The sequence below is a fragment of the Rhinopithecus bieti genome, unplaced genomic scaffold (genome assembly GCF_001698545.2).
Source record: "Rhinopithecus bieti isolate Rb0 unplaced genomic scaffold, ASM169854v2 scaffold_1673, whole genome shotgun sequence".
Lineage (NCBI taxonomy): Eukaryota > Metazoa > Chordata > Mammalia > Primates > Cercopithecidae > Rhinopithecus > Rhinopithecus bieti.
In genome coordinates this window covers 1,077,240-1,093,353 of record NW_016804690.1, presented here as the reverse complement: position 1 = coordinate 1,093,353, position 16,114 = coordinate 1,077,240, and the positions used below count along the sequence as shown (strand labels likewise).

Here is a 16,114-nt window from a genome sequence, read left to right as displayed (position 1 = left end):
GGCCAACCTGGGAAACAGTGAGACCCTGTCTCTACAAACATTTTAAAAGTTAGCTGGGTGTGTTGGCATGTGCCTGTAGTCCAAGCTACTCAGGAGGCTGAGGCAGGAGGATTTTTTGAGCCTGGGAGGTCAAGGCTACAGTAAGTCATAATCCAACCACTGCACTCCAGTCTGGGCAACAAAGTGAGACTCTTTTTTAAGAAAAAGAATCCAAGTGACCCTTGGAGAAACACTGGGATGGAGAGAAGAAAAAGTAAGCAAAGCAAGTCAAGGAAGGAAAGAAATTCAGTCGAATAGAAGATGGACCTCAGTGCCAAATAGGACCAAGAAATCAAGATGAGACTGAGAAGAGACCACTGGATTTGGCCTCTAGAACATAGTCTTGACCTTCTAAACTCTAAAACAACACTTCTAGAGAAACACAACTTTTTTAGAAAATGCAACCTATGGTAAGAAATATATTTTACTTCAACACCTGGTACATAGTTCACCCATAGATAGAAACAAACATTTCATGACTTCATATCTACCTCTACTACATGAGAAGCACTCATATTTCTTATTGTATTATAAAGTATGTCTTTTTGGCCGGGCGCGGTGGCTCAAGCCTGTAATCCCAGCACTTTGGGAGGCCCAGACGGGCGGATCATGAGGTCAGGAGATCGAGACCATCCTGGCTAATACGGTGAAACCCCGTCTCTACTGAAAAATAGAAAAAACTAGCCGGGCGACGAGGCGGGCGCCTGTAGTCCCAGCTACTCGGGAGGCTGTGACAGGAGAATGGCATGAACCCGGGAGGCGGAGCTTGCAGTGAGCTGAGAGCCGGCCACTGCACTCCAGCCTGGGCAGCAGAGCAAGACTCCGTCTCCAAAAAAAAAAATAATAAAGTATGTCTTTTTAAAAAATGCTAGCCAAAGTCCACTAAATTGATGTTGTTGATTGTTAACACATCTTGAGCTGAAGTTTGAAAAAACAATGTGAACATGTCTAAATAACAAAGATGATGATGATGATGACAAGTACAAGAAGCACATTTTGAGTGTTTATGCTAGGAGTATACACTATCTGTTTAATGTAATGATACGAATTATCTCATTCATGACAACCCTATACTTCAGTACTACTATCACAACTTTAGATGAAAAAGTTGAATACTTAAAGAACTTAAGTAAATTGCCCAAGGTCATATGATTCAGAGATCAAAACTATAATTTATTTTAATCTAAGCAATATGACTTCAGAGCTCACATTTTAGAACTCTGCTGTCCAATATGGAGGGCACCAGCCACACGTGCCTCTTTTAATTTTAATAAGTTAGAATCAAATAAAATTAAAAGTCTGTTTCCTCAGTCATGTCAGTCATATTTCATGTGCTCAGCAACTTCCTGTGGGCTCCATATTGGATAGCACAGATGCAGAGCATTTCCCTTATCTCAGAAAGTTCTGCTGGACAGCGCTGCCCGGAGAGCTAAACTATAATGGTCATGGGAGATGGAAGTCACCTGAGCATAGCTGTAAGGAGAGAGAGAAAAGAAGGAAGAGGAGTCAAAATAGGGGATGCAGGAGGCAGCAAGGGCCTAGGGAAGATGGAGGGACAGAATCAGAGTAGGGGGAATGGGCTTTGGCAAGAGACAGGGTCAATTTACACCCTGTGTCAGAAAGAAGGAGACAATGGATGAAGACCCAGCGGAAGGGGAAGTTGAGGAAGTTTGCTTTGATGACCTTGAACTTGTTTAAAATGTAGGGGCTGAGAACAGGAGCAAAGAGTGAGTGGGCAAAGGTGTGGTCAGGGGCTTGAGTCAGATAGAAAAGATTAGAAATCATCCCTGCACTAGGGGCACATATACAAATAGAGGCACTGATACCTACCACTGACTGGCTTAGCAGTGTTAGACACTGGTAAATTTTATTTATTTTTTCTTTATTATTATTATTTTTTTGAGACAGAGTCTCATTCTGTCACTTAGGCTGGAGTGCAGTGGTGCAATCTCTGCTCACTGCAACCTCTGCCTCCCGGGTTCAAGCAACTCTCCTGCCTCAGCCTCCCGAATAGCTGGGATTACAGGTGCCTGCCACCATGCCCCTAGGTAATTGTTGTATTTTTAGTAGAGATGGGGGTTTCAGCATGTTGGCCAAGCTGGTCTCGAACTTCTGACCTCAAGTGATCCTCCCACCTCGGCCTCCCAAAGTGCTAGGATTACAGGCGTGAGCCACCGCACCCAACGTTTAGACACTGAATTTTTCTTTTTTTTTTTTTGAGGCAGAATCTCACTCTTGTCACCCAGGCTGGAGTACAGTGGTGCAATCTCGGCTCACTGCAACCTCTGCCTCCTGGGTTCAAGTGATTCTCCTACCTCAGCCTCCAGAGTACCTGGGACTACAGGCATGTGCCACCACACCCGGCTAATTTTTTGTATTTTTAGTAGAGACAGGGTTTCACCGTGTTAGCCAAGATGGTCTCAATCTCCTGACCTCGTGATCCACCTGCCTTGGCCTCCCAAAGTGCTGGGATTACAGGCATGAGCCACTGTGAATTTTTAGTGCAGTCAATCATTTATTTCATTCATTCAACAAATATTTATCAAGTTCCTGGGTGGGAGTGAAAAAAGCAGGTGAGATCCTTTCTCCCGTGGAACTTACTGGAGGATGACTTGGTTAATCAAATCTTCACAGAACTCTCAAGTGTAGGCCTACAATGAACACACCCACCAAGGCGAGAAGCTGCTACTCTAAAGGAGCTGTGAGAGTGTATAGTAGAGGATTTAATCTGTTCAGGGATGGCTTTCCCTGAACCAAGACTTCAAGAAGGAACCTCATTCCATGCAAAGGGAGAACAGTTAATGACTCTCCCCAGAGGTATGGCCGAGCAGAGACCCAGGTAGGTGGCTGAAGGTGCTTTCAAAAGGTTCTTGTGGACAGAAGTGGTTGCTGAATGCACAGACAGGGCCACCCACAGTTGCTGAATTCTACTCCAGCCCCATGTGTGGGTGGCTTTGAGTGAAAAGAACACTATGAGTTGCCCACTGAAAATTCTTTCATAGTATAATAAACCTGGTCGATGCAGAGGTTGGAATTTAAGTGGGCTGAGGGTGCCCTGCCTTACCTAACATCAGCCAAGGATTCACAATGCACAGCATATTACAATACATGCACAGTCAGCAGTCACGGCAAACCATCCATCACCAGACTTCTATTGCAGTGCTATATTCCCTTACTTCTAGCTTTCTGAAAAACAAATTTCATTTAAGGTTGAAAATTTCATGCTCAATTTTAGCAAAAACAGAAAAAATTTTTTAAAGTGGAACTTTAAAAGTTTCACACATTTTTTTTAAAGTTTCAACAAAACACATTTTTTAAAATAAAAAATGAAATTATTCAATGTAATGCCTATGTGATGCTGAGGATTAAAGAACTCCAAATTGGATACATTATTAAGTGAGACTCTTTCCTCAAGTTTCCACTGGGTCAATGTCTTCCTATGTTTTAACACTACAAACTATTTGTAATAACATTTCAAAAATCAGCAACTTTATCACACCGTTGTGTGTTTCTGTGTCAGTGTTAAGTGATCCAGTAACTGCAGCTCAGTCCTGTTATCTCCCTGTGGAATTGAACTCACTGTCAACTCTAAGCATACTTATTTCGAGTTCTTCCCTTCTTCATAAGAATTGGTTAATTATCTCCTGCTTTTAATTGCATGACGGTTACAAATGTGAAAAACATTAAAATCCTAAGATGCAGCAAAACTAGAAGTATTTATAATACTCTTCTGCTCTCCAGGCTACACGTGATTTTCTCTGGCTGTAATTATGCAGTCCTAGCACAGAAGGCCATCCGGTGTGAGGCTGAGGTGAGGGACTGGGGTCCGATCCTGACTCCACTGCCGACTAATTTCGTGATCTTGAGCAGTTCTTAGAAAGAACAGTTGGCTCAGAAAGAACAGTTCCTACTTCGCATAGTTGTGGTAGGGTTTGCACATAAAGCACTTCGAGCAGTGCTCTAACACCCGCTCAATATGTATCTGCCATCATTTTTATACATATAACCTCTCATACACATGGAATATTTGCATTGTGGGTAAGTGATTGTTTCCATGGTAACAACTTTCCTATTTCTAGGCCCTTATCCCACTATTTTCTTTTTTTAAAAAAGAAGTTTATAGGCTACAATTTTCACTCTTAGCACTACATTAGCACGAGTTTTTCATTTCTTGCCCTGGGTGTTTGCATACTTTTTTTTGTTTTGTTTTTACAGTTTTGCGGGTCTGCTATTTTTAATGAGTCCCTATCTCATAGGCTCATGTAGAGAGTGGTCCTGTACTGTATTCTCAGATACTGTTACTTAGGGAAAAAATGGAGGTGGGCATAAAATAACAGAAATCCTGTGAAATTGTACTGCAAAATTGATTTTTTGAAAATTAATAATTGCTGGGTGAGGTAGCTCATGCTTGTAATCCAAGCACTTTGGGAGGCTGAAGCAGGTGGATCACTTGAGCCTGGGAGTTTGAGAGCAGCCTGGACAACATGGTGAAACTCCATCTCTACAAAAAATACAACAATTAGCTGGGCATCGTGCTGCATGCCTGTAGTCCTAGCTACTCAAGAGGTTGAGGTGGGAGGATCACTTGAGCCTGGGAGGTCGAAGCTGCAGTGAGCTGAGATCACACCACTGCACTCCCACCTGGTGACAGAGTGAGACTCTGTCTAAAAAAAGGAGTGGGGAGAGAGAGAGAGAAAGAAAACGGGCCAGACACGGTGGCTCATGCCTGTAATCCCAGCACTTTGGAAGGTCAAGGTGGGCAGATCACATGAGGTCAGGAGTTCGAGACCAGCCTGGCCAACATGATGAAAACCCATCTCTACTAAAAATACAAAAATTACCTGGGCATGGTGATGCACACCTATAGTCCCAGCTTCTTGGGAGGCTGAGGCAGGAGAATCACTTGAACCCGGGAGGCGGAGGTTGCAGTGGGCCAAGATTGCGCCACTGCACTCCCGCCTGGGCGACAGAGTGAGACTGTCTCAAAAACAAAACAAAAAGGAAATTAATAATTTACCCTATCATCCAGCCATTAAGGAAAAAAAAAACTTTCCACATAAATATTATCCTGTTAGTAAAGGTGGTTTCAAAGCAATACATTTATACAGAATAAAAATTACCTAAATGTTAACAGCTTCTGCTTACTACATGAATATTGGGGAACCTCAATTAATCTACAGCAGCTCTGTCCGAAGGACATATACTGTGATATCTATTGCATATGCACCTGTGCAGTTTTTATTAGTAGCCCCTTTAATATAAGTAACAAGAAATATGAAATTAATTTCAATAATACATTTAATCTAGTCTAATGCGTTCAAAATACTATCATCTCAACCTGTAACCAATACAAAATAAGTATTGAGATATTTTACATTTTTTCATACTGCTTTTGAGATCCAGTGTGTATTTTATACTTACAGCACACATCAATTCAAATTATTCATGCTCAAGGGCACATCTCATGTGTGAGTATGGGCTGCCATATTAGACAGAGTAGCTACAGCTTTTTTCTCCCGTTTGTCCCATCCAAGAATTAGACGCTCTGCTAAGAGATCAAATTTGAAGTCACCACGACAACTAACAATCTGTTCTGAGGAAGGGCATGGAACGCATTTCAATTCCACAGATGAATTTGAATTGTGGGGTCAGAGCACATTTTGCCATGTTTTCTAAGTCTCCAACAAATTAGGAGGCCCAGGTCTTCATTTGGCAGAAGGCTCACGTTCTAAGGCATCCGGCGAAATACATTGAGGATTTTTTTTTCTGCCAAATAAAAATGATTGTTCTTAGTATCCAGGGAATGCTTGGCAGTGTAGCATTTGCAAAACATCTCTTTCATCTACCCCAGGAAGGAGCTGACTGTAGCTTCCAGCCTGGGATCCTCTGAGGGGTCTCCTTAAGATGCTACAGATTAAGGTGAGGAAGATTTTCTTGGCTCTGACAATGTGCCAAGGCTTGGAGCTTCCCCACCAGGCCCCTCAAAGGAAAGGGTTTCTCTTTCGAGTTTTGGTGGTTTACTCCAGACATTCTATTTGCTGTTCTGTGTGGGGTTCACTTGTTATTACAACTTCTTTTACCAAATTTCCAAGATTGTTGTCTTCAAGATCACCTAGACTGGAGATCTGCTATCACTACCACTTGGGTTAGAAACTCTCCTTCTCCATATCAAAGCATCCCAATGACAGGAACCCTCAAACTCTGACCTGTGCCTCCAATCCATCCTTTCCTGTCCCCTGGCTATTGCCCTGGTTTACATTTCCTTGTTGCCCACCCAGACTGCTGAACCAGCCTACTAATTGATCATGCACGCTGCTGCCAGGATGAGCTTTCTAAAATCTAGATCCCATTGGGTTACTTTCCTGGTTTCAAGACTTTTCTTGACTCCTTGCTGTGATCTATACAGTGGATTTCAACTCTCATAAAAAAGGATTGAAACAGGAGAACCCCAAATTTTTTCAGTGAAATGTTACAAGGAGCCCCAAGATATAAAACAGATAAAGTCTAAGCTGCCCTGGGTAAAGCAAGGACAAAGGCCTCAGAGCCTGCCCTAAAGTCCTCCAGCCCTGCCCCTCTGGGCCCAGTGCAGCTCTGGGGGAATCTTGGAGCGCTTCTGGACACAGCTGGGATGCTGCAGCCCAGTGGGAGGACGTCTATGCTTCCTGGCTTGGCATAGCAGGCCCTACAGAATCTGGCCCAGCCCACCTTTCTGGCTTCATCACCTGCCACTTCACTCGCACACACTGCCCATGCCCCTGCTACACAAATCACACATGACCCCAATGTGCCAGGCATTTGAGGCTCCACACTGCAGCCCAAGCAGCTTCCTCGGCCTGGTGTCTTCCTGCTCATTCCTGTCTCGACAATCCTAATCGTCCTTCCAGGTTTCACCCCAGTATCATCCTGTATGGAGCCCTCTCTTATAAACAATTCAGACAGAGCACACCCCCACTCTCCCCTGGGAACTCTGTTAAGGTAAACTATTTAACCACGTACAACATCTGCTACCTAGAACTGTTTCTCTTAGCAATATCATCTTTTTAATCCTGGCCCAGATTATCAATAAATTTGTGTGACATTACGAAGTGAAGACTCTGTCCTTTATTCCATTGTCAGCAGAGGTGAGTGAGCCATACACAATTCCCTGAGGAATCCTGAGAACCTTCAGAGGAAGCAAGAAGTCAAAGAGCCCCAAACTGGAAATCTGAGCCCTTGGGTTCTCATTCTGGCTCCATTCCAAACTAAGTCTTTAAATTCAGCTCTACGCTGCCATGATTTTAGTGCTCTTGGCATAATGATAATGATTATTCTAATGGCTAATATTTATAAGGCAGCTACCACATGCAGACAGACACTGCTGTAAGCGTTTTTCATGGATTAACTCATTTTTGCTTTACAGAACAAAGGCTGAAGCATTTACTAGATTGAACCCTTTCTCCAGCTGCATTTGGGACTGAAAGAGACTTTACAGGGATGAGGAAACCAAGACATAGGTGAAATGACTGCTCAGGTGACTCAGCTGGTAGCAGAACTGGCTGGTGGCAGGTCTCCTGGTTTTCAGGTGGGTATACTTTCACCCACATAACACTGCTCTGTGGGAGTAGCCTGGGTATTGACCAGAGCCACACCTGTTCCTCCAAAATGTTTTACAAAGCTTCAACAGAGAGATATGACACTCAGCTATCAGTACAACTCAGTACATGTAAAAATATTTCCTAACTTCAAAAGTTAAATGATTCCATTCAAATTTGGCTTACTTTTGAAATTACCATCTAGTAAGGGCTATATTCACATAAAATAATTTATTTAACAGGATACAAATGGTGCCAATAAAATCTAGGGTAGAAAACTTCTTATCCCCAGCTATAGACGTGCTGGTGAGATCCTAACCAGGCAGAGTGGCTCCTTCCACTGTAGTTAAGGTTGCTACCACATGGCTTCAAGGACGTGGTGTCCATGACCTTCTGCTGTACATCAGATCATAATTTTCCTAAAAGCATGGCTCAATTTATAGTGCATTCCCCAAGAGGCAGGCAGCACGCTATCATGGAAAGAGAAGTAAATCTGAAGTCAAAACTCCTGCCATTGACCAAGTGACTCTGGGGAAATCAGTTAATATGGCCAAGTCTTAGATTTGTCCAGTGGAAAATATTATCAAGACTATTGGTCCTTCCTAGCTGGGGTTGCTGTGATGCTTCAAGGAGACGTGAATGAAGAGGATTGGTGTGGGTAAATACTCATTTTTCTTCTTTAAGGAATGGTCATACTTGGAGAATGCTATCCAGAACTGTTTCCTCATTGCAACCCTGCCTTAGTCTCTTCCGGATGCTATTAACAAAATACCACAGATCTGGTGGCATATAAATGAATGAAATTTATTTCTCACCATTTTGAAGGCTAAGAAGCCCAAGATCAAGACATCAGATTTGGTGTCTGGTGAGGGTCTTCTCCCTGGTTCAGAGATGGCCATCTTTCCACTGTGTCCTCACATGACAGAAGGGATGAGGGAGTTCTCTGGGACTCCTTTTATAAGGGCACTAATCCCACTGATGAGGGCTCCACCTGTATGACCTAATCACCTCCCAAAGGTCCCACCTCCTAAAACCATCACCTTAAGGGTTAGAATTTTAACTTATGAATTTGGGGGAAATACAAACCTTCGGACCATAGCAACCCCAGAGAAGGGAAGTGACTTAGCCAGGATCCACAGTATGGTGTGAACATGACAGAGCTTGGAGTCACCCCTTTCTAGCACTCTATCCTTTACTTAAACTATTTTAAGATTACATTAATTGCATTATTTCCTTAAGCTAGAAATCTGCAGAAATATTTGTAAATTCATATATTACTTTAAGTCTTAACACTTTGTTTTTGAGACAAAGTCTCACTCTATTGCCCAGACTGGGGTGCAGTGACATAATCATGGCTCACTGCAGCCTCAAATTCCTGGACTCAAGCAATCCTTCCACCTCGGCCTCCAGAATAGCTGGGACTACAAATGCACACACATGTTTAGCTAATATTTAAAATGTTTATATAGAGGCAGAGTCTCTCTATGTTGCCCAGACTGGTCTAAGTCCTGGGCTCAAGGGATCCTCCTGCCTTGCCTTCCCCACGTGCTAGGATTACAGGCATGAACCACCACCCAACCCAATTCTTAAAACTTTTAACTGACGCTTAGCATGGCACCAAAATGATATTTATTGAATGTATTCTGGTGCCAAACTCTGGATGCGTCATTTCATCTGACCCTCACAACAGTCCTGCAACGCTGGTATGATGAGGCCCGGCTTCCCACTCCATCTTGCTGGAACTGGAGGTCGTGGAAACTTAAGGAATTTGCCCAAGAGCCCATGAGTGAAGAGTGGTAGAGGAGATTCAAATTCTTTTTCTCTACCAGATCCAGTGCTTTTCCCATTAGCCAAGGGTGCCTCAACAAGGAACAAGAATCCCACAAAATTCGAGGAAAAGGGGGAAAAACGTGATTTCAACATGGTGTTCACAGAGGCTATTTCAGAAGTGTGCACGCAGCATTCATATTTTGACAAAAGCAGTAATTACCATACTAGAAAAGAGAGTCGTCTTCTTCCTTTTCTAAAAATCTTTAAAAGTTAACATTAAAGCATACTTTGGGCTTGCTAATTTAAAACGGCAAATGGATGGTGTCGCGTATTAATGTGCGTCCACAGCCGCTCTATTTGACCACGTTGCGGAGGTACACACGTGCAGGACGGTGATTCTGCCGCTGAGGGTATCTCCTCCCTGAAACTTTACCTCGGCCCTTCTCCCCACCCCTTTTATTCTGAGGGTGACGCCTTCACCCGGGCTCTCTTAAAATCCTGCTGTTTGTGTGCAAATGTGAGTTCAAATTTCTCCCTGAAACACTGGTGGGGGGTCACTATGCACCCTCATCTTTAAATGTCATCCTGATTTCCTACATATTCCCTCCTCCAACCTGCAACCCCTTTCTCCCCCACCCGACCACCACCACCACCCCCATCCCCAGCCTCCTGTCCTTCCCATTCCAGGTGCTCCGGGTGCTAGCAAAGCTGGGGTGGGCGGCGCCGGGCAAGGGCTGAAGACTGCGGGGACCCAGCTGCCAGGCGCATTGTGAAGTGGCGGGAGCGTCACAGGCGATCCCGACTTCGGGACCGGGGGGCGGGGCGGGTGTCTGCAGCGTCCTCTGGAGGTCTCAGACCCCTTGCGCAGACTCTGCGCGTGCCCAGAGGGAGGGATGGCAGGCTTCAGCCACTTCTCCCAGCCGCCCTACCGGGACCTCTGGGAACCCCCGCGGCCCGGCGGAGAGCGAGAGTCCACGCAACGGCTGGGCGGGCAGAGGTCCGGAGCCGACTCCCCCGCGTGCTCCCGGGCCGAGACTACGGGTGCGGAGAGCGAAGCTAGGGCGTGGGGGCTGCACCCGCACTGTTCGTTCACGCCGCGGCCTCACAGGCGCGGGTGCTCAGACTCACCGCGGGGCAGCCGAAGCCTGAGCGATGTGGCCCGCAGGCCCCTGGATCGCTCCAGGAAGCACGGGCTCCGCAGCAGGCGCCTAGAAGATGCCTGGGGAGAGACAGGAACCAAGCCCCGCCCGGCTTGGCAGCCGCAGACCCAGCTGCCACCCCAGCGGCCGCAGCCATGCCCGCATTACCCACTGGCCCAGGGAGACTCGCCCCCGCCTTACTCCGGAGGAGCTGGCACTCCCCTGAGTGGCACATTCAGGGTAGAAAAGGCACAGGGTGGAGACCAGTGGGTAGTGCCGCTCAGCAGACATCTAGGTCGCTGGTCCCCTTCATCAGTTCCCTCGGAGCGGTCTTCTGTGCCCTCCCAAAAGTTCAGGAGGCACTCAGCCTGCGTGTGCGCCCAAAAGAGAGACAGCAGCGACCAGGTTGAGTCATTAGCCAGCCGGGACTCCCAGCCCTCGGCTTCTAGCAAAGAGATGCGGCGCCCCCACACCCAGGTCCTGAAGAGCAAGCTGGAAGAGGCAGTGGTGTCCTCCCAGGACCAGCAGATTGTGGCCCTCGTGTTGACCCGTCTCAAGAAGGCCCAGAGGATGCGGGAGCTGCAGCAGCAGGCGGCTGAGGCCTGGGAGGAGTTGAAGCGCTCGGATCAGAAGGTCCAGATGACCCTGGAGCGGGAACGCCGGCGGCTGCTGCAGCAGAGCCAGGAGCAGTGGCAGGAGAAGGAGCAGCGCAAGACCCTCCAAAGCCCTGAGCAGCGCTGCCGGCGGCGGGACAGCCAGAGGAAGAACGTGCCCATGGGGGAAAGCCGGTGGAAGGAGCAAACAGAAGACCAGGAAAGCCCGCGCCAGGAGAAGCTGGAGAAGGCGCGCGCCCAGGCAGAGCACCGAAAGCAGTGCCAGGTGCGGCGCCTGCGGGAGCAGGAGAAGATGCTACGGAACCTCCGGGAGCAACACACCCTGCAGCTACAGAGGAGGCTGGTGGAGGCCTGTCGCAAGAGGCATCTGCATGCCGTGGAGGGACAGAAGAAGGTCCAGGACACCAACCTGAGCTCTCTCATCAATTACCAGGCCCGGAAGGTCCTCATGGACTGCCAGGCCAAGGCTGAGGAGCTCCTTAGGCAGCTGTCCCTGGAACAAAGTTTCCAGCGGTCCCAAGAGATACACCAGGGCCGGATGAAGGAGCGGCACCGCGAGCTGAGGGAGAAGGCCCAGAAGGAGGAAGAGCAGTTGCAGCAGGCCAGGTGGCGTGCAGGGGAGTCAGAGGAGCAGAGGAAGATGCGCAAAAGGATTCTGGTGGAGCTAGCAGATGAGAAGATCCGACAGGCCAGGAATCACGTGCACAAGACCACTAGGGACAAGGTGCAGCACCTCCGGGAGCTCAGCCACCTGAGGGAGAAAAACCACCACATCCTGAAACTGAAAGCCGAGAAGGAGGAAAAGTGCCACATTGAAGGGATCAAGGAGGCCATTAAGAAAAAGGAGCAGAGGGTGCGGCACATTACCCAAGGGAAAGACCCAAACTTCCAGGAGTTCCAGAAGCTCCCTCAGGCCTCCAGGAGAGAGGAGAGAGCGCCTCCCAACAGCTCCCTTGATCAGATAGTACTAGAGGCCCAGCTCCGTGCCTGTCAGCAGAACAGGGATTACTGAGAACCAAGGACGCCTGACTTACAGCGCCAGCCAGAAGGAGATGTGGCAATGTGATTCCTTTTGTAATCTGATTATAATTGAACATTGATTTTAAAAAAGCATATAAAATAGCTGCAATTTCCTCTCATACACTGGTTTATTGATTCACTTGGATAGTTTAGAGGGTCGGGGAGAAAATTTTGGGAATTTCTATGAAAATGACTTGGCTTTGTGAATTTCGATTTGAATACAAAATATTCATTTAGCTCTCAAGTAATCTGAGAAACACACACAGGCACATTTTGGAGACACCAGAGAAAAACCTATAGTTAGGGATACAGTTCTGTGACATGTCTTAAGTCTTTTCCTGTCCCAGAACTTATGAAAAGGTGAAGTATAAAGTATCCATCACAAGAAATCTCCAAGACAAAAGAAATTTTAAAAGGGTGAAGTGGGAGGATTCCTGTGAACGAGTAGATTTGGGAACCCTGCATACTATATCCTCTCTTGGGAGTTCATAATGCACTTTAATATTTTAAAGACATGCAGTAAAGAAACTTAATGTTTAATGCCCCTCACCCCTTTTTTTTCTCAGATAATTTTATGGAATTGATGTTGTGTGAAATATTTTTGAAAATGGCACTCTATAGTTCTTATCTGATTATGAACTTCTTTGGCCTTCCCTCCCTGTATTGATAGGAAGTATTTATAATTCCATCAGCACTATTTCTTGACTCTTCCACCACAGCCACGCCATCTGATATAGTTTGGCTGTGTCCCCACCCAAATCTCATCTTGAGCTATATAGCTCCCATAATTCCCACGTGTTGTAGGAGAGGCCTTGGGAGATAATTGAATCATGGGGGTGGGGGTTTCCCCCATACTGTTCTGATGGTAGTGAATAAGTCTAAAGAGATCTGATTGTTTCAATAGGGGAAACCCTTTTCACTTGATTCTCATTCTCTCTTGTCTTTCACCTTCCACCATGATTGTAAGGCCTCCCTAGCCACATGGAATGAGTCCATTAAATCTCTTTTTCTGTATAAATTACCCACTCTTGGGTATGTGTTTATCAGCAGCGTGAAAACAGACTAATACATCTTCTAAGAGCTCATTGGAATCTATTTGGTCTGCTTCTTTTTTTGGTCAGTCCTATCCAGTCTTACAGAATAAAATTCTACTGGAATCCTTCTCTTCTCCTCTATTTCTCCTCTGTCTCTTTTGAAGGAGGTATGTGATGTCATTCTGTCTACCCACATTGTGTCTAATCAACCTAACCAGGCCCTGAGTCAATGACTAAGCATGACTCAGTAATATGACATTTTAAAAATAAGGAGCCAAAAGTTAAATAGAAATTAACCCATCATATCTCAGAGTCTTTATTGAACTCTCTAAATGTTTTCTTTAAAAAGCCCCTAGTGTCACATTAGAGACAGAGAGAGAGAGAGAAATAGAATAAGCTCCATTGGGAGATTTATATCTTATTAGTAATTCTAAAACAACATTAAAGGTAACCTGACAAAGGATTTTGTGCAAAGGTCAGTTGGAGGTCCACTTTCTTGGCTCTTATGGAAACCAGGCCCTCTTCCCCATTCCATTTTCTTCTCTTGCCCCAGATCACTTCTGCCTGGTATCACCAAAGAGGCCTACGGTAGGACCCTTATTCTTCTCCTCAAAAATGTTCAGGGACAGCTGCCTTGCTCAAAATGGAAGGGCTCTCATATCTTCCCTAGTTTCCAACCTTATTCTCTTACCCTTGCCCAAGTTAATCCTCTGTTCAAGCCAAATGCCATGTGCAACCCAAGTATTCAAGAGTAATGCTTAAGACATTTCAGACAGACTTTGTTATGAATCCTAGCTCTTCCTCTTGATACAGTTGTGTGAAGCTGGAGAAGTTACCTTTTTGAGCCTGTTTTCTTGTTTGTAAAATGGAAAATAATTCGCACTTCAAAGGCAGGTTGCAAAGGACGATAAAAACTACTCCACGTAAAGTGTTCAGCACAGTGCCCAGAAGCTGATACATACCATATAGTTAAACACTGTGGGGTGTTTTGGTTAATAACGCTGACCTTGCACCTGTGTCAGTTCCATTCTCCCTACTTTGGTGCCTTTTCTCCAGCTGCCCCCTTCCACCATATCCATGCCTGGGTTTTCTCCGCTTAGTTCACATTCTATCTCTTCCCTGGCTGTGCCATCTTGACATCACTCTTCACTGACAAACTGCATGGCCCATGGAGTACTTAGCAGTTACCGCTTGTATGGCATACCTATTTTGCAATCCACATCTTGGCTTCCTAACTAACCTACATGCTACTTGAAGCCAGGATCATTGTCTTAGACTTCTTTATACTGTACTTAACATGGTGGTCAATACATAGTCAAAATAAAGGCCATAAAACAGGATGTTTTGACTTCACCTCCATAACCCATGCGTTTTTCCCGAATGTTCTTTGCTTTTTGCTCCAAGAAATAAATACAGACTTGTATTTTTTCCAATTCATTCTGAATATTACTGGTAGAACTAATCTATACAAAATGAATTTAACAGAAATGGAGTAGACTTACTTTTTCTTATTTTTCCCTTAAGTACAACCAAAAGCCCTCAACATCATATATAAAACAAACATGAGAACACTGAAAGGTGGAGAGCTGACAGACCAGCTAGGGACTTCAGGACCCAAGGAGCCACACAGTGGTAAATTTCCTGGGCTTTTTTTTTTTTTTTTTTTTTTTTTTTTTTTTTTTTTTTTTTTGCCTCATATATCCCAGACCAGGAGCCAAAGAAAGGAATAACCCCAAGACACCAAGTGCAGACAAAAAAACCCCAACACAAATCAGCTCTTTCCAGTCAAAGGACCAACAAAGGGCAGTCTAACAAGAAAAATAATTCAGACAATAACCACTTTACTCCAACAAACTCCACCCTTACCCATGCCAGCAAAGACTGAGGGAGGAACCTAGACTTTTACCCTCACAAACTGAAACAAGGAGTTCCCTCTTCCTGCCCTAGCAATGCCAGCAGAGACCACAGGGGAGCCCAGACTTTCAACCACTGCCTCCTCAGGCATCTCTCCACACCTCCACGCTAGATGGTGTCAAAGGAAGATGAGTGGAATTAGGACTTGTATCAGCATCCAGCAGGAACAAGGTTGAATACCCCTTTTTTGGCCCCCAACCCCTGCCACCCTGTAAAGGCCACATAGGAAGAAGTAATGAGGCATTCCTACACCTCCCAGCCAGGGAGGTATCAGTAGAGGCCTGAAGGGAAGCCAAGACTCCCACCCCCACCAGCAGTAATAAAAGTACACATACACACACACACCTCAGGTGACAATGGAAGTTGAGTAGGGGCCTGGATTTCTGTCCCCAGCCGGTAGCAATAAGGCAGTGGTCCCCTTTCTCTTCTGGAGTGGTGTCAAAGGAAGCCAGATAAAACAGAAGGTTTAAATAAGTTCTAGTCTTATAATACTCAAGATGTCTAGGTTTCAACTGAGAATCACACTTTATACCAAGAATCAAGGATATCTCAAACTGAATGAAAAGATAATCAATAGATGCCAACATGAGAACAAATGTTAGACTTACCTTAAAAAGAATTTAAAGCCACCATAATAAAAATGTCTCAACAAGCAATTGTGAACACATTGAAACAAACAAAAAAGAAAATTTCTGCAAATAGAAAGTCTCAGCAAATAAAAAAGAAGTATAAAGAACACTGAAATGAAAATTTTAGAACTGGCAAATACAATAACAAAAACCAAAAGCTCAGTGGATGGACTCAATAACTGAATAAAGGAAAAAAGGAGAGAATCCATGAACTGGAAGACAGAACAATAAAAGTTACCCAAACAGAGAAACAAAATGTATTGGGAAAACAATGAGTAAAGTCTTATGGGCCTATGTGACTATAACAAAAGATCTAACATTCATGGTATGGGAATCCAGGAGAAAGGTACAATAAGGAGAAGGCTGGAAAAGTACTCAAGGAAA

At 45.1% G+C, this 16,114-nt stretch overlaps 1 protein-coding gene across 1 annotated transcript; it reads left to right on the top strand.

The window, feature by feature from the left end:
- Positions 1–10,176: 10,176 nt before the first annotated feature.
- Positions 10,177–12,267, top strand: CCDC185 (coiled-coil domain containing 185). The gene has a single exon (XM_017869933.1). The coding sequence runs from the start codon at positions 10,274–10,276 to the stop codon at positions 12,143–12,145; it is 1,872 nt and encodes a 623-aa protein (XP_017725422.1). The 5' UTR covers positions 10,177–10,273; the 3' UTR covers positions 12,146–12,267.
- Positions 12,268–16,114: the final 3,847 nt, after the last annotated feature.